Source organism: Rhinatrema bivittatum, chromosome 1, assembly GCF_901001135.1.
Source record: "Rhinatrema bivittatum chromosome 1, aRhiBiv1.1, whole genome shotgun sequence".
Lineage (NCBI taxonomy): Eukaryota > Metazoa > Chordata > Amphibia > Gymnophiona > Rhinatrematidae > Rhinatrema > Rhinatrema bivittatum.
Genome location: NC_042615.1, coordinates 493,306,372 through 493,324,866, shown reverse-complemented (window position 1 = coordinate 493,324,866; position 18,495 = coordinate 493,306,372). Strand labels below are relative to the sequence as shown.

The window sequence follows — 18,495 nt, the reverse complement described above, 5'->3', positions numbered from 1 at the left end:
TATCGGTGGATACGCATATAACAGGCCTGAATTCCAATTGCGAGCAAATGCGTCCTTTGGTAGGCTGTTCTGCTGCCAGAGGAGAGAGCAGTAATTGTTTACTTTGTAGTTGAGATGGGATGCAAAGAGATCTATCGTCGGTTGACCCCAGCGTTGGAAGATCTTGGATGCTATTGCTGGATCCAAGGACCATTCGTGTGGTTGGAACTGACGACTGAGGCGATCCGCTACTGTGTTGTGGATGCCTGCTGGGTATGTGGCCCGTAGAAGAATTGAGTGTAGTAGGGCCCAGTCCCAAATCTGTGCTGCTTCTTGACAAAGAAGGTAAGAACCTGTTCCCCCTTGTTTGTTGATGTACCACGTGGCTACTGTGTTGTCCGTCTGGATCAGAACAGTCTTGTGTGATAGGCAGTCCTTGAACGCATGCAGCGCATAACGTATAGCTCGAAGCTCCAGGAAGTTTATTTGAAAAGAGGCTTCGAGTTTTGTCCACTTGCCCTGTGTCTTTAGATGACCAATATGTGCTCCCCACCCTAAGGTGGATGCATCTGTAGTCAAAGTCACTTGTGGAACTGGTTGCTGGAAAGGTAGGCCTTTGAGCAAGTTGTTCATTGATGTCCACCAGAGGAGTGCAGACTTGAGCTCTGGTGTGATGTGAATAGGAGTGGACATTGGCTGAGTGGCTTGTATCCACTGTGCTTTGAGTGTCCATTGCAGTAGTCGCATGGTCAATCTGGCCATGGGTGTTACATGAACCGTGGAAGCCATGTGCCCTAGAAGAATGAGGCACTGGTGAGCTGTTACTTGGAATTGGTTTCGAAGATTGTGAGTCACAGGACAAGTGTTTGAGCACGGTCTCTTGGAAGAAAAGCCGTTGCTAGTGTAGTGTTCAATTCCGCACCTATGAACTGTATCAGATGAGTTGGTGACAGATGGGATTTCTGGTAGTTGATGAGAAATCCCAAGGAGTGAAGCACTTGGATGGTGAGCTTGAGAGAAGTGAGAGCTCCTTCTTTTGATTGACTCTTGATGAGCCAATCGTCCAGGTAAGGGAACACATGCACTTTTTGCTTGTGGAGGTGTGCCACTGCTGCAGCCATGCACTTTGTGAATACTCGTGGTGCTGATGCAAGGCCGAATGGCAGCACTCTGTATTGAAAGTGTTGATCCAGTACCCGAAAGCGCAGGTACTGGCGATGAGGAGGAAAGATGGGAATGTGAGCGTATGCATCTTGAAGATCCAGAGAGCAGAGCCAATCTCCCCTTTGAAGAAGAGGCAGAATGGTGCCTAGGGATACCATTCTGAATTTTTCTTTTCTTAGGAATTTGTTGAGATTTCTGAGGTCTAGAATGGGTCGAAGGCCTCCTGTTTTCTTTGGAATGAGGAAATATCTGGAGTAGAATCCTCTGCCCTTTTGAGGCCCAGGGACTGGTTCTATGGCCCTGGCTCTCAGAAGGGTGGATAATTCTGTTTGAAGAATTATGGAATGTTGATTTATTGTGCAAGAGTGAAGTGGTGGATTTTCCATTGGGATAGTTAAGAAATCCAGCCTGTAACCATGAGTTGTGATGGATAACACCCACTGGTCGGTGGTGATGGAGGTCCAATTGTTGTGGAAGTACTGTATGCGACCTCCTACTGGTGTTTCTGGGAACGGGTTGATGTGGCTGCTGCTCTCTGGGGCTTTTCAGAAACCAGAAGTAGTTGTTGTTTGTGGAGGTGGCTGAGGTCTTGCTGGCCTTTGCCTAGGCTGCTGGCATTGTGTTGGGCGGTTAGCCCTTGGACTACCTGCTGGGGGGTAGTATCAACGTGGACGGTAGTACGGTCGGCGAGTGTCACGTCTGGGATACTTTCTGGAAGAAGTTTGAGTTTCCTGAGGTTGAGAGGATAATTGTTTTAATGTCTCGGTGTGGTCCCTTAAGGTTGCCACAGCTTCCTTAATCTTCTCCTCAAAGAGGTTATCCCCCAGGCATGGTAGATCCGACAAATGCTCCTGAACCTCTGGGCGAAGATCAGAGGCCTTCAGCCATGCCCACCTTCTTGCAGCTATACCAGATGCTGACAATCTTGCTGCTGTCTCAAAGCAATCATAAGTTGCTCGAACTTCATGTTTGCCCGAGTCAAGGCCCTTGTGTATAATATTTTGGAAGGACTCTTGAAATTGCTCTGGAAGAGAAAGAGAGAGTTCCTGAACCTGTTTCCACAGGTTCCTTTGGTACTGGTTCATGTACAGCTGGTAACAAGAAATTTTTGAGACCAGCATGGAACCCTGAAAAATCTTTCTTCCTAAGTTGTCCAGGAATCTACTTTCTTTCCCAGGTGGTACGGAAGCATGGGACTTTTGTCTTTTTGCCTTCTTTTGGGCAGATTCAACCACCACTGATTGGTGAGGCAGTTGAGATCTTTGGAATCCTGGAGTAGGCTGTACAAGGTAAGTGGCTTCAGCCCTCTTGTTTACCACTGGTACAGAACTTGGGTGCTCCCAGATTCTGTGCTGTAGTTCCTGGAAGACTTCGTGAACCGGGATTGCCAACATTTCCTTGGGAGGGTCCACAAATTGTAGGACTTCCAAAGTCTTTTGCCGTTCATCCACCTCTGTTTGGATAGGAAAAGGGATGGTGTCCGCCATCTCCTTAACGAAATTCGTAAATGAGAGGTCCTCAGGTGGAGATTTTCTATGGTCATCCGGTGGAGAAGGCTCTGAGAATAATTCTTCATCCGAAGAATACTCAGAAGTAGAGTCCCCAGGCTCATGATGTGGCATGTGGTAAGTAACTGGGTCACTAGGATGTGGTGGTACAGGTGAACGAGGCCTAGAAGGCCTTGGTACTCCCGATGGGCCTGGAACTGGGTCCAGTGGTAATTGCCTTGGTACTCCAGATGGCCCTGGAACTGGATCCTGTGGTAATTGCTTGGTAAGGATATCCAAGAGTGAGTCCAGTTTATTAAAGACTGGATGTAGCATGGAGACATCCTCCGTAGGTACCGGCGCTGGCGTCGCTGGCACCGAGGAAGGGATCGGTAGAGGCGTATGCGGCATCGGTGACTGTACCGGGGTAGGAATCGCTTCCGGTTCCCGTGCCATCGTCGGTGACCTCGGAATCGACGGTGGCGGAATGGGCATCGATGGTGATGGAATCGGCATCGATGGCGGAATCGCCTCACGTAGAGCTTGTTGCACCGCTTGACGAATGAGAGAGTCAAGTTCCACTCTCACAGCTGGTGAAAACAGAGCAGCTGTGGAGGGAGGCGATGCCGATACCCCCTCAGAGCCCTGAGGAGGTTCGGAACCCGGCACCGATATCGGTGGGGATCGCCCTTCAGTAGGCCTTGGAGCCTCTGTCTCCGTCCGGGTTTTCTTTGCCGGAGAGGCCGTACCTGTGGAAGTATCTTCGGTCACCGTATCTTGTCACCGTCGATGGCGATGGCGATGCTTCTCTTTTTGTTTGTCGCTTCCAGAAGTCGATGCTTTCGATGATAACGACTGGGATGAAGCTGAGGCGTCTCCCGCCTCCGGATGTTTTTTCTTCATCATAAGCTGACGGACTGAAGTCGATGGAGAAGACTGAGTTGAAGTCGACGCCCGTGGAAGCAGTTGTATGGAAAAAAGCTGCTCCATTTTTTCAGCCCTAAGACGTCGACCTTTACTGGTCATTTCAGCACAAGACTTGCACGTTTGAATGTTGTGGTCTTTGCCTAAGCAAAGAACACATTCAAAATGCGGGTCGGTAATCGACATGGTTCTTGTGCAGTTTGGGCACTTTTTGAAGCCGGAGGCCATTGCGCCGGACGGCCGTCGACGGCGAAAAAAACCCCCAAAATTATCGTTCCCAGCCGGGAATCGATAACAGAAAAAAGTTACCGCCGGTAATAAAATGGAAAAACCCCTGCGGTGAATCAAATTTTTCTGAATTTTTTATAAGGTGAAAATCACCTCAAGACTCCAATTAACCCGCGATGCTAACGGCTTCGCGGAAAAAAGAAGACTGAAGGGAGACCCCTGTGGCAGGGAATATCATGGCATGCTGGGCATGCTCAGTAGGCACTCCGGTGCCATTCAAAAGTTTCATAGAAACTTTTAAAGAAGTTTTTCCGTACATAGGGCTCCATTACCGATGTCACCCATATGTGAGGACTAGCATCCTGCTTGTCCTGGGATAATGTATGCACCATCTTTTTTTTTTAGGATGGCCCATAATACTTCTTCTCTACCCCCTATTCCCTGCAGTTCAGTTGCCTGGATAATGTTTTTGACATAAAGAGCTCCTCCTCCTCCTTTTCTGTCCTCTCTGTCCTTCCTTAACAAGTTATAGCCTGGTATGGTCATATCCCAATCATGAGATTGCCTGAACCATGTCTTTGTAACAGCAACAACGTCTAAGTGTGCCTCCACCATTAGGGCTTGCAGATCTGGGATTTTATTGCCCAGACTATGAACATTTATGCTCATAGTTTTCCAGTTTCCCTCGTTCCGTTTACTGCTTTTCTTGGACTTGTTTTTTGCCTTATTCAGATGACTTTTGTTATCCCATTCACCCTTTTCCTTTGTTTTTGCATTTGTTTTTGTTGTTGGGGGGGGGGTGACATTCAAATGTCCTTTGCCACCCCCGTCATTTAGTTTAAATGCCTTATGGCATAGGATTTGAATTTATCCCTTAGTATCCTTTTTCCTGCCACAGACAGATGTAAGCCATCTTTGACATGAGTCCTTTTCTGTTCCATAAATTGCACCAGCCTCCAATATATCCAAAACTTTGTTTCTTACACCAGGTTTGAGCCATGTATTGAATTTATTTATATGGCTTAGTCTCTCTTTCCCCTTTGCTGAGCAGACTGGTTGGGCTGTTTGGTCTTCTTCTGCCGTCACTTCTATGTTTCTATGTTTCCATGAACAGGTAAGACTTCTGAAAAGGCAACAGTCTTTGCCATGTGACTAATCTGCTTCGCCAGAGACTCGAAGTCTCTCTGTATTCACATGAATGCTGTTTCTAGCAAGGTCATTGGTTCCCAGATGGATGATAACAAAAACTTCAGAGTCCTTGCTTTCTTCTTTGATCACATTAACTATTTGAATAGCATTTCTACCGGCTGATAATTCCAGAAAGCTTTTAACTATAGTGTTCCCCTCAAAAAGAGTTCCCAAATTAGTGCCTCTGATGATTGAGTCACCCAGCACAAAGAGCTTGGTCTGATGATTATTGTGTGCATTCTGGAATTTTTGTATGCATTGGGTTTCTTCTTTCTTTTCAGATGCCTCTTCAGTCTCCATTGCTTTAGCTTCTTCATTATGTAATTCAGAGAAGGAATTTTGTACTTGCATCACTAGAGAGGGTGTGTGTCTCATCACAGGTCTTACTGTACCAGAGCCCACAGTAATCCATTTGTTCCTGGGTTGCTGTTTACTATTTATAAGTGGATGGGGGGAGGGGGGGAACAAATTTGGCTGCACACTTGTGAAGGATGGGTGTCTTTGGGACACATGTCTTGTCTTACCTGTGCCCACTGTAAACCATTTTTTCATGGGCTTTTGAGTTCTCCTTGAAAAAGGGGAGAAGTGTTACAGGGGGTGGAGTGTGGGCAGGGTTGGGACTTAAGCACGTATAGTATCTTCATTTTCAAAGCATACGGATTCATTTTAAAAAGCATACGGATTAATTCTGTTGGTAATGCTTCACACACCAAATAAGTGTAATTGTGAGCATGTAGTTTTGCTGGGATCATTTTCAAAATGGGCTGATGCAAGTTTGCTTTGAAAACTGGTGTAACTTGTGTGCATATTTGTTAGTTCATATATTCACGTTACAAAATTACTCTGTAAATGATGAGCACAGTAGTTATAAGGCTTCAAATCATCTAAAAATAGTAAGTACAATGTTATCTGTGGATCATTTGTACTCTGTAATTAAGACCATAGCCCAAGGAGTTAATAAGAGTACTCAATGCTCCTTATGTGAGGGAGGAACAGTGGTGGTGCTAAAGTTTTACAAAACAATAAAAATAAAAGTTACAAAAAAGGATTTTTGGAAAATATAATCAACTTGAAATGAAGAAACTTCTAAACAGCACCAAAAGACTAATTATATTTTATTAACTTGCTTTAGTATAAAGAGATTTCTTGCTTTGCCAAGCTGAGTGTAAAAGCCTGTGAATTATTTGAGATCAAAGAAGCAAACTGCATGTTTCTAAAGTATGAATTTTCTTCACCAAGTTTTATACTGACTACAGCTAAAAGAGCTGTGTGAAGGGATCAACATTAAGCCCAAAGGACAGTCAATGCACAGCAAGAAAGAGAGCAACTCCCTCGTGATTTTTGCAGGTCACTACCAAGGACCATGTTAGCAGATCCAGACCAGACCCTTAACAGCTAGCTCTGCTGCTAGCAGTAATTAGCTTGGACAGATCTGGCTTCCAGAGTAGCAACAAGGCTACATCATAATGAGCTCAGTTGGGATTAGCAGGACAGGGCAGGGAACCAAGAGAGCTGAAGCATTCTGCATTGCGTATGTATCAAGGAGATCAAACAAGGATGGCTGGCTAGGTTATCCCCTTACCACCTCATTCCAAAAATGAAACACAGCAGTGTGTAAAATACAGGCTAATGAAGAGTGACACCTCCAATAGATGAGAGCCACATTAATTAACACAATTCCTAGATCAGGTTATACAGTTTCTGTTAGTGCTAGCAAATGTGTAACTGTCATTGACTTCAAAATTACAGCGGTTTCTTAACCTTTAAGCTGATCTTATTTAGAACTTCTGTAAACAATTCCTCTGTGTATAAAAAGCCACACAAAATATCAGAAAATCAATGTAATGGGTCTACAAGAATATATTAATTTTATTTTTTAAACTCACTTCTCGATCAATAACTTTTTGTGTTCTTTCTTGAAAAATGCCAGTTCATTCCATACAGCATCAGAATCTTCTTGTCGAAGCTGCCAGGGCTCTGCACGTTGATGTTGACCTTTATTGCTTTTAACCCTGTTAGCAAAGCATAAATATTTATCGATTAGAATAAAAATGTAAACATTTTTTGAGAGCAGCTAAATCTGTACTGTTTAATAATTTGTGTTAATATCTGTTATGTGACTGTATTGTTTAATGACAAATTAATGAGTTCCTATTAGTTGACATGGATACAACTGATTTACAACAATGGTTCAGTTGCCATGTTCATATACAATACCAGAGATTTTCAACAGTGTGGTTAATAGCACATATTTAAAATGTAAACCTGTACAATTTAGTGATTATGCTACTAACACGTGAAAGACTGTGGAACAAAGTTAATATTTAAAGACGTGCCATCATGCTTATTTTAGCAAAGTAAAAAGAAGCGCTTTGACCATCACCTGATTGTTATAAAATCAGAAGATTTTCTTAGAATTCCATGCAATCTACAACCAGGAATATCATAAAAAATACTATTGTAACAGATCTATGCAGCAGGTCATGCATGATATGTTTGTTTATATTCTACTTTTTAACTAGAAAAATCTCTTTGATATGAGTGAGATGTGTACAAACTGACTCATAAGAACATAAGTGCCATGCTGGGTCAGACCAATGGTCCATCAACTCCAGCATCCTGCCTCTAAAAGTATCCATTCCGGGTCACTTGGAAGTACCCAGCAACCTCTAATGGGTAAATCTATTCCCTGTTGCTCACTTCCAGAAGAAGCAGCATTCTCCAAGTTTTCCTGGCTAATAATTATTAATGGACCTATGCTCAAGAAACTTGACCAAAACTTTTTTTTAAAAATCTAGCTATAATACTAGCAACCATGTCCTTCAGCAACAAATCCCACATTTTAATTGTGCATTTACTGAAAAAAATACTATCTTAAATTTGTTTTCAATCTATCAGTTAGTTTCAAGGAGTGTCCCTAGCTAGACACAATACTATTTGAAAGGGTAAATAACTGTTCCCTGTTAACTTGTTCCATATCATGATTTTATAAACCAAAAAGGGAGAGGAAGGGAGAGAGAGAGAGAAAGAACCTCTGTAAAGACCCATATGTAAATTTACTATGTAAACTACTGTAAAAGGGGGCACTTTTAACTCAGGGTGAGGCTTTGGGAGGGGTAGGTTTGGGGGGGTCAGTCAGAAGTATGGCAATTAGGTGGCAAATTTGCACAATTTTTCATAAAAATTCACACCTCTGATTATGCAACAAAAAAAACAATTTTTTTAAAATTGAAAACTATTCATTTGTTTTTACACAATATTTAATCCATATTCATTCCTCCATGAAGAGGGTCGAGATTCAGGTAATGTCTTTATAGCTTAAGAAGTATCCCATGCCCTCCATGCTTCAGGCTATATCCTTGCAACTGTAGCTACATTCTATCCCTCCGTTCCATGAAATCATGTGACACTGGAAAACACAACAAAGGGCTGGACCATGCATGTCCTTGCCAAGTAAGGCGAAGAAAGTGGCATGAGGCTTCCCTTCATGCCTCCCCAAACCCATTGGCAGTGAGGGGGCTACAACCCTGGCTAAGCCCACTCAGCAATCCCAAGCCTGCATGCCTGTTCCATTTGCATAGCACAACTAGACCTCTAGTTTGTGGCAGGCATTGCCTCCAGCCTCATGTTTTTGCACTGCACTATGCACATCCACAGCGCTATATAAATATTTATAAGTAGCACACCACTCTCATGCATGCTCAGGCCCATGCCAATCCCTATATCCCCTGAGAACTGGGGACAGATCACATTCTTCCAGACCCAATGAGAGGCTCGGTATATACATACCTTGAAACCAAATACCTGGGAGGGGAGTTCAGTACAACAAAATGTTAACTGGTTACCATACTAGGGTTGTACTCATTCCTCCCTGAGCTGAAACATTAATGACCCTTGTATCTACAACGCTTTTGCAGAATATGCTCTATGCCTCCACTAATAGGAACACATGTCTGAAGCAGCAGACCAATGCTGCCATCCACAGAAACAGAACATTATAGTAGATAAAGATCATATGTACCATCCAGTCTGCCATCTCCTCTTCCTCACAGATCGTATATGCTTGCCCATGCTTTCTTGAATTCTGGTACTGTACTGTCCCTTTCTCTACTACTTCCACATGCCACAGCAGGGCCCCTTTCAAGTTGTGCCTGGACAAACAAATCATCCTTACACAAAGTCCCCACCTGCAGAGTATCACAAGGCTCAGTGCTTACCCCCACCCCCCTTCAACATTTACATTCATCCAGTTTGTGACCTCATCCAGTCCTTTAATATTGAGCATCACCATTTTGCTGATGAGATCAATTCAGCTTCAAAAGAGGATTGGACCAAAAATCCTCCACTGCCAATCTTAACCGCTGTCTTGCAGCAGTAGCATAATGGCTAAACAATCACAAACTCAAAACTTCCACCAAATCAGCTTTTTTGCTGCCCTGTGCAAACAATTACTGTGCTGCCCCTCTTCTCCTCCCCTCCCAATTCATTCAGCCTCTGTCCTAGTCCCATCAAAAAAAGCCCAGCTCCCTCCAGCAATCTATATTTTTAAAAACTACCCCCACAGAGCCCATAGTCAAGGGAAGGGTATTAGGTACCCTAGGCAAACCTTACACTCTATAGACACCAGGCGTGACAACTGTCCGGATTTTCTCTGGATAGTATGGATATATGAGGAAATGTCCGGAAGCCAAAGGAGGGCTAAAATGTCCGGATTTAAGTGCGCCAATCCAGCTGTAGTCAACCCTGCCTGAAAACCTCCTCCAGCCCAGTGCTGGTGCCATCAACTAAGTGAACATCATCCCTATTGCCAAGGCCATAGCAGCGCCTCTGCTATAGTTCCTGCCGCACACAGTTCAAACATCAGTTGTTTGAACTGCAGGGGGTTCCATAGCCCACATGGTTCAAACAGCTCATGTTTGATCTGTGCGCCACAGAAGTGACAGAAGAGGTGCTGGCCTTGGCAGTAATGGCAGAGTTTTCTTAGTTGAAGGCACTGGATGGGAGGAGTTGCAGCCTGGACATAGATGCTGGGTTAAGAAGTATCTCAAGAGCAGCAGGCCAGCAGGGAGCCCAAGCCCTGAAGACAATCTGGCTAGAATGTAGAATGGTAGCATATCTATAAGAAAAAATGTAAATGTTCCAGGTCTAACAAAACAAATCTGTTTCCCTGGAAATGCACAATACATTTATAAGGATAATTCTGGATGCAGTTTATAAGGATAATTCTGATGCAGTTCAATGAACCTCCTCCGAGCACTTTGGATATCCTTAAATAAAGCCATAAAGACTATAACCAACTGATCAAAAAAATTAATTTTTATTTTTGAAGAAAGAATTAAGCAAGCTTCTATTGTAACCCTTTTTTTGGAGGATTGTGGCTCCTTAGGCACATAACTAATTTATTTCTCCTCAGGGGCTGCTCCAGCTAACAATTCCATCCCATTCTTGACTCTCAATCCCTGAAGGGGGGGAGGGGGATTCTTTTTATGGGTATAAGTTCTTTCTTGTGGCCCTGACTATGTTAAAAGATACTGTATTGATGCTTCTCAAGAGGTGAGAGGCTGTAATAACTCAGACAGGGTTAGGTCTGGGTGTTACATAAAATTTACTGATTAATACTCATAAATTAAAGTCTATCCATTCATAATGTTGAAATGACATCTGAATGTTGGTACATGTGTGGCTCAAGGTAGGTAGGTGTCCTTTGGTCAGGCATCTGGGTAGCTCCATGCTGATTTTTAATGCACATAGTATACCCAGTGTGAGGGAATCCTAGTGGAGGGGTCCCCAACTTTATTGCAAAAATCCTACCTTTGGTCATCTTCTCCTCGGGCACCTAGACTGTCCTGATTCCTTGGTGTATGGAGATCGTATTGGGGTCTCCTGCTCTTATTCTTCCTTCATCCTGTATTTACTGATATTTCTAGGGGACCTTTCTTGGGGAAAATTCAGTGGGATCAGGAAAGTCCTCAGCTCTGCAATCCCAGTGGGGATGGGAGATCCAAAAAGCTCCCCACTCTGCTAAAGTCCAAAACAATACTTTAATAGTTAAACTGCCTTCACTGTTTCTCGCAACAGGATCCATCACTGGTGCTTGTCCACCTAAGGTTTAGAGTAGGCTCACAAGTCTTTGGTCCCCTGGTGAAGCCCTTTTGCTCCTAAAGGGTTTCAGGCTTCAAATCTATCTCTCTGTAAATCAGTAGAAGGATCCTCTGGCAGGGAGTGCACAAAGAGGTGTCACTTCTAAGAGAAACTCCTTTTGGGTGAAGCTGAGAGGCCTTACCAAAGTGTAAAACTTAAACATATTTACTCTTCCCTTGCTTCCTCAAACTGAACCCAAAGTGTATTGAAAAGGCTGGGCTAAATAGTCTTCAGGCATCCAATCCAGACTCTCCAGGTGGAAGGGACTGAGGGGTATAGGATGGTTCCTTACTAAAGTGTTATACTAGAGTGACATCTGGTGGCCAGACCGGGAGGGTCTGCCACACTATTAAAGTCCAATGAAGAAATTGCAAGAACAGTAGCTCTCATCATGATCTCTGCTAAAGATGATTCCTAAGGAGACTAGGATTTAAAAATGAAGATACCAAAACATCTACTGAGCTCTCTTCTCCCTAAATTGGATAATATTTAAATCCTGGAATATGAAATACTTGGAAAACAAATGGAATAGATTCTAAAGGCAACTTCAGAATAGCCAGGACATATCTTTTTAATATATCATCAGGTGACTTGTTCTTAAGATATATAAATTATATTTTAAAAATGTCACCCATCTAGCCATTTCCTCTAGGCTAGTGTTTCCCAACCTTTTCATGCCCAAGGCAAAACTACATCAACAAAAATATTGTGGGGGCACACCAGTCTCCATGGAGCAGGCAGTGTGAACATGGAGAGGGCTCACATGGCCAAAAGAATAGCTAGAGAAGCACTGAAAGCTCCACCAGTTTCTCTTCCAGTTTTTAGAACAAAGGGAGAGAGGGGGTGAAGACACATAAACCTATCATGATACACCTACTCCTGCTGTAAAAGAGAGAAGTCAGTAGAGTGTGGACAGCTGGCTTGGTTTGTTATCTTCCATATGTGGCTTTGAGTGCTTCTTCACTGCTACTGCTCCCAATACTCAAAGTGAGTCACATCCAGTTCTCACTGCATGCTCTCCCTGCCTCACTCAGCCTAGGGATAAGATTGAGTCAAAGATGAGAAAGATGAGGAGGTGCTATGTGCATTGCATGTGCTGTATAATATGGGTCCCAACTGTGCCCTGCATGTTGCCCCTTAATTACTACACTCCAGGGCTCATGTTGTAGCTAGGAAGAAGAGGCATGCATGATTACCCATTCTCAGAGAGACGTTTCTATTAGTTTAAGAGTCACCACTGGAGTCTCTTGTTGCTGCGAGGTGCTAAGAGCAGAGCCCAGGTACTGGCCTAGATCTGAGCATTAGGCACACTGGTTGGGAAACATTGCTCTAGGGAATCCAATTTCAATCTCAAGAAAACATATTTTATTAGAACATGATTGGTAAATTGCACAAATGCAATTTGGATTTGGAAGAGCTCCATCTTAACTCCATAATTCTTAAGTATTTAATCCTGGGAAGTAAATTTATTTTCTGCATAAGCAGTGAACTTACACAACTGAGACATGAAGCTAGAGAAAATCCAGGCCATCATCATCCATATCTTTTCGAATGAAACAATTCTTAAAGCCAAGAGAGATTTCCTTGAAGTACCAGGTGTTACAACTAGGAGATTTGCTGCCCTGGGGGCCTTAATTTGCAGGGATCCACCAAAGGTTCTCCGGGTTTTCCAAGGCCAACTTCAAGGGCAGCAAATACCAAATTCCCCAACCACTCACTGAAAGGTCGGGTAACACCTCACAATCCTTTGTGTTTGATCTTGATCTTGTGTCCCACACCTCACTAACATTGTAGAGCCTGCAATTCCTTTCTAGCTGTACTTTTTCTGGAGCTTACCACTAACAATCTGGATGAAAGCTGAAGGAAACTCTGACAGCAGTGGTTGGACTCTGTCATTGGAGGTCAAGAAAACAAAGATGCCAACTCGCCTTCCTCTGACACCATATCTACACAACTTCAACAGCAAATATGGGAATCACAAAGGAATCCATTAGATCAACAATGGATGTTCGAGGATCAGAAGGTAAGTCTTTGCCTTGTCCTTCCTTTTACCCATTTTAAGGATAAGACTATAAGGACAAACAGTAAATGTAATTGTCTGGGCACAGGAACTCAAAGCAAGAACTGCTGAACGATGAGCATTTTTTGTGTCCATTCACAGATGTTTAATCATAAAAATTCATTAATCTACAAAATTATTCATACATTTGCTAATTCACACAATGTAAATAATTTAACAAAGTACATATATATAGGGCCTGATTTTCAAAAGCATTTATCAGCAAAATTGTGGTTTTATACAAGTAAATGGGCTTTTTAGAAAATGTATTTAAAAACTTTTATATACCGCTTTTTGTTCAAATTGACCAATCAAAACGGTGAAAATTTTTTAAAAATATAATAAAATTCAATAAAATTTAAGTAACACATTGGCCTCTAACATCTCACATCATAACATATCTGTTGCGTTCGTGCCTGCTCTTGCCCTCGACCCACCCTCTCTACCTCTGAGGCGACTCCCTTCAGGTCTGATGGACAGATGCTGCCGCGGCTTCTCCTCGCCGTTTCTTCCTGGAGTCCCTGGGCTGGCCTGAAGCTGCGAATCCGCCATGTTCCAGATGACGTAGGGCACGTGCTCCGAAGTTTTTACCAGCAAGGGCACGAACCTCTGGGGTGTCCCCCCATAGTGAAGTCATCTACTTCCAACATAAAAGGTCTTTGCTTACTCTTACGTAGCGAGTTAGCAAGGGGTTTGATTGCGGGGATCATTCTGACCCGCTTCATCCTCCGCTGCTCTGCCTCTTCGAACTTACCAGGGGTACCCGCTCTCTCCTCTTGATTTCAGATTACTAAGACGGGATCCGGTACTCACTCCTCGAGGGCCTACGTCCCTGAAAGCTCAGAAGACTCCCTACTGCCTGGAAGTGATCGCAGACGTGAACATTGTGAGTTTCCTTTCCAGTCGCATATAGGAACCAGTACACGCTCCTCGAGGGCCCATGTTCCTAGAACTGAAGACTCTCTTCTGTCTAAGACGCTATCGCAGGTACGGAGATCATGAGTTATTACAGATTGCAGATAGGAACCGGTACTCGCTCCTCGAGGGCCTATATTCCTAAAACCTTACGAAGACTCACTTCTATTTCAGAAGCTATTTCATATACAGATATTGTGAGTTCTTATTACAGTCTGCCTAGAAACCATTACAGAGATAATTATCTGTGATTACCTTCGCTCTCTCAGAGCTGTTCCTGGAACCAGGTATTCGCTCCTCGAGGGCCTAACTCTCTCCAGCAACTGAGCTTTATTATAATCTATGTGAGTGTATCATCTACTTCTGGTTATGAACCCAGTATACCCTGTCTACTCACTATCTATGAGTCTCTCTCTACAGCTCAGCCAACTTGGAGTTTGCAGTTCCAGGATCTGAGGGACTTCAGCCCTGCCGGGCACATCAGCACACTACTGCCACCTCTGGTGGTTCTACTACCTGTCTAATAAAGAACTATCTGTGTCTGTCTGCATACTCCAGCCTTGTCGGTGGTCCCTCTCTTGATATCCTCTTGCGGGTGTTGTCATCTGCCATCGACCCAAGGATTCACCATTCTACATTAGAGTGCTCATCTCTCACAATTCAAGAGCTAAGTACAACAAACTGCTACGTTACAGTCTACCCTCAACTGTTGCTAACATTTTCTTCCTCAGGAACTGTATCATAACCATTTGCTACTTCTTAGCAGGAACCATACAGAGGGCCTACACCTCCCTCCAGGGAGACTCTCGTATATCAGGCTGCCACTCTGTACGGAGATTCATAACAGATACTATTTCCTCCTCTCTGGAAGAACAGATCTTGATGGTTGCTGACCTCTCCTCTCTGGGGAGCAACTCCATAGCAACTCCTATTACAGATTGCTATGCAGCAGTCCTAACCTATAACAGACTGTTAACTCCTAGCAGACACTCTAACAGATTGATCATTCCGCCTCCTGGAGGGGTAAGCCATAACAGACTGCTAACCCCTCTCTTCTACAGTAGTCAGATTACAACAGATGAAGGTAATATACCCGGATGGCATGACGTCAGCATGAGGGACCGCCCTCGAGGTTCGTGCCAAGGGTCGTACAAAGACGTGGGTTGCTCGCGCGCACGCACCCTAGTAGGTACCTGGGAGGAGCAATGGCGGGAGGCTGCACCATAGCCGTTCTGGGGAAGCCAGAGAGGTCGGCTGGAAGACGTGGCGGTAGCCATCTTGCCCAGGTAAGCGGGAGGAGCCGAGAATAAGGTGAGGCAAGCGGGGCGAAGCCGTCGAAGACCGACTGACGCAACAAGTACTAGCCAGTCCAGTGGTGGTAGGGAAACACTCTTCCATAGATGATCCGCCTGCAGCCACCACTACAGTTGGGAGTAGATGTCCATTGGCAGGAGGAGCCAAATCGAATAGTCTTGAGACTGCGGGTTCCACCGGGACAGCAGTGAGCCTTGAAGAGGACACATATGAGCCCTCACCAGGGTCGCCGCCATTAAGCTATGTACTTGCAGGTAGGATCATACAATCAGGCGCAGAGTATTCAATAACTGATGGAGCTGTGTCATCAACTTCTGAATGCACACTTCTAGCAGGAAAACCTTGCCCTGCCTCAAGTCAAATCGAACTCCGAGGTAGTCCAATGACTGAGCAGGCTGAAGACTGCTCTTGGCCAGGTTCACCACCCAGCCGAGCTCCTGCAACAAGGAGATCATCTTGCGGGTCACTCTATAGCTCTCTTCCTGCGACTTGGCGCAAATCAGCCAGTCTTCCAAATATAGGTGTACGAGAATCCCATCTTTTCTCAATTCTGACGCCATTACCACAATTACCTTAGAAAAGGTCCTTGGGGTGGTGGCCAGACCCCGAAACTGATAACAGCATCACAGAACTGCGAACCGTAGAAAGCGTTGATGCTCCAGTTGATGGGAATATGAAGGTATGTCACGGATAGATCCAAGGAGGTCAGAAATTCCCCTGACTGCACGGCCATTAATACTGAGTGCAATGTTTTCATGTGAAAATGTGTCACCTGCAAATGATAGTTGATTCCTTTGAGATCCAGGATGGGACGAAAGGAGCCTTCCTTCTTGGGCATAATGAAATAAATGGAATATTGACACATATTTTCTTGAGACGGAGGAGCCTTGTAAATGTGGTTTGTTCTGCCTGCTTCTTCTGTGGTGAGTGGCAGGGAGACACCATGAACACAACCCAAGGAATACTGCTAAACTCCAGCGCATAGCCTTCTCATATCAGTTCCAGGACCCATTGATCCAATGTGATCTCGACCTACCTCTGATAAGAGAGAAGCATCTCCCTATCGCCTGTTCCCAGGGGTGGGTTGGCAAACCTTCATTGGGAGGTTCAGGAGGTTCCACTAACCGAACCTGCACCCCTTCTTGGTTGTCGGGGATGAATGGACTGAAACCTACCAAAAGGTCGAGTTCTCTGAAGGGTCGCTCCCCTATAGGGACAAAAACGCCTCGATCTTCTAGTATGACCTCTCATGCAAAAGGAGCATGGTGTCTGCTTCTTATCTTCTGGCAAAAGAGTAATCGGAGATTCGCACCACTTACTGGCCAGTTTTTCCAACTCACTCCCAAATAATAGCAAGCCTTTAAAAGGCAATTTGATGAAAAAGATTGGGTAGATCCAAGCTGGCGCGCTAGAGGCAGGACGCACGCCGACCATCTCTTTACCTTGACAATTTTCCTAGTTTTGATGCTGCACTCCAGCAGGAAACGGAGGGCCCGCGAGAGGCTGAATTTAGAAGCCTCGACACCGGGTCCATACCGAGGGCCGATGGACACCCACGTACTCAGAAGGACAGCAGAGCCGGGAGAAGAATCGCTGGAAGCTGATTGAGCAGGTGCAATAACAGCCGACAGCTTCCCTGACTCGTTGATATCTTTGTCCCCGGCGGAACAGACAGCACCCGAAAACCCGGCAGTGGGTAGGACAGCTACCCGGGTCCTGACGGCGAGGACCTCGGAAGGCACCAGGGAGGAACCCGCACAGCATACGGAGGGAACTCCGGAGGAGGTGCAGCAGCCGGGACTGTCGGGTTGGAAGGGGAAGGAATCCTATGAGGAGAAGCACAATTGCTGGAGGAACTTTTAGAATGGCAACTTGAAGAGGATTTGCTTACCCAGGAGAAGTCATTTGAATCATAACAGTTGGGAAGACCGGAACAGTTTACCCTTGAATCTATTTGGCTTGCTATAGAAACTGTTAATAAAAATTTAACCACACAGTTGGATAATGTTACTAACAAAATGGGTCAAATGAATATTCAAATTAAGAAAATTAAAGAAAAGCAAATGGAAACAAAAAAGGAAATGAAAGCTGTTAGAACTGATGTAGACCATTTGAAAAATCAATATCAAGAAATGGCGAAAGACAATTTGTATTTGCTAAGAAAATCAGCAAAGAGGGAAAAATCTCAAATTAATAAATTTTCCTAAGAAGTTGACAATACCACCAACTGAATTATGGAAACAATACGCAGTGGATAATTTGAAGATAGCAAAAGAAATTTTACCACCTATTTCAAGGATAAATTACTTGCCTGTAAGAAAAAAAAAAATCTAGTGGAAATACTGAAGTGCAACAGCTTTCCCCTATAAAATCTGACGGAGATTCTTGAAACTTCTTCAGAGGAAATACCACAACCTGCAACTTTGATGATAACTTTCCTTCTTGACTTGGACAGAGACTGGGTTTTAAAAGCATATTTCCATAGCCAGCAGGAACCGTTTCTTGGGCTTAGAGTTCAGGACTTTCCGGACTTGGCTAGGGAAACACAACTTAAAAGAAAAGAGTTTTTGGAATTAAAGCCCAGGGCTTTGAAAATGGGAGCCCAATTCTTTATTAAATTTTCTTGCAAATGTATTGTGAAAATAAGAGACTTTACATATACCTTTTTTTTGCCCTCCCATTTAAAACAATTTCTTAATGATAAAGATGTTGAAATGGCAGATGTTAAAGTTTGAACTGGCGATTGTTTGTTGACCTCTTATTAGGAACCAGACCGTCCTATGTAGTAATATTGTCCCTCTTTGTAGCGCTTACATTTAAGTTTATTATTTCTTTGTAAAAGAAAAGTCGTCCTCTTGTGATAGATCTCCCACCATTTGAGGGCTAGTAATGGGCATAAAAATGTGTGTTTATAATTATGAGTGAGAATTTAAAGATTTCTGTATTATGCTATATTTTTTCCATTCAATGTATGTTATCATTGAAAAAATTAATAAATAGTAAATTTAAAAAAAAAGGAAATCTGATAAGGTTAGCCTTAGAGGTCATATCAGCTGACCAATTCCTCAGCCATAATTGATGCCTGGCCGCTACTAT

General features: G+C 43.9%; 1 protein-coding gene across 3 annotated transcripts in view; it reads right to left on the bottom strand.

Annotated features, from left to right (window-relative positions):
- The window catches only part of CNTLN (centlein), a 1,032,335-nt gene that overhangs the window by 474,265 nt on the left and 539,575 nt on the right, over nucleotides 1-18,495 (bottom strand). For all 3 annotated transcript variants that reach the window (XM_029608687.1, XM_029608696.1, XM_029608677.1), the window contains exon 13: nucleotides 6,857-6,982. In XM_029608687.1, coding sequence (XP_029464547.1) covers nucleotides 6,857-6,982 — 126 coding nt within the window. The remainder of the gene's footprint in view (nucleotides 1-6,856; nucleotides 6,983-18,495) is intronic.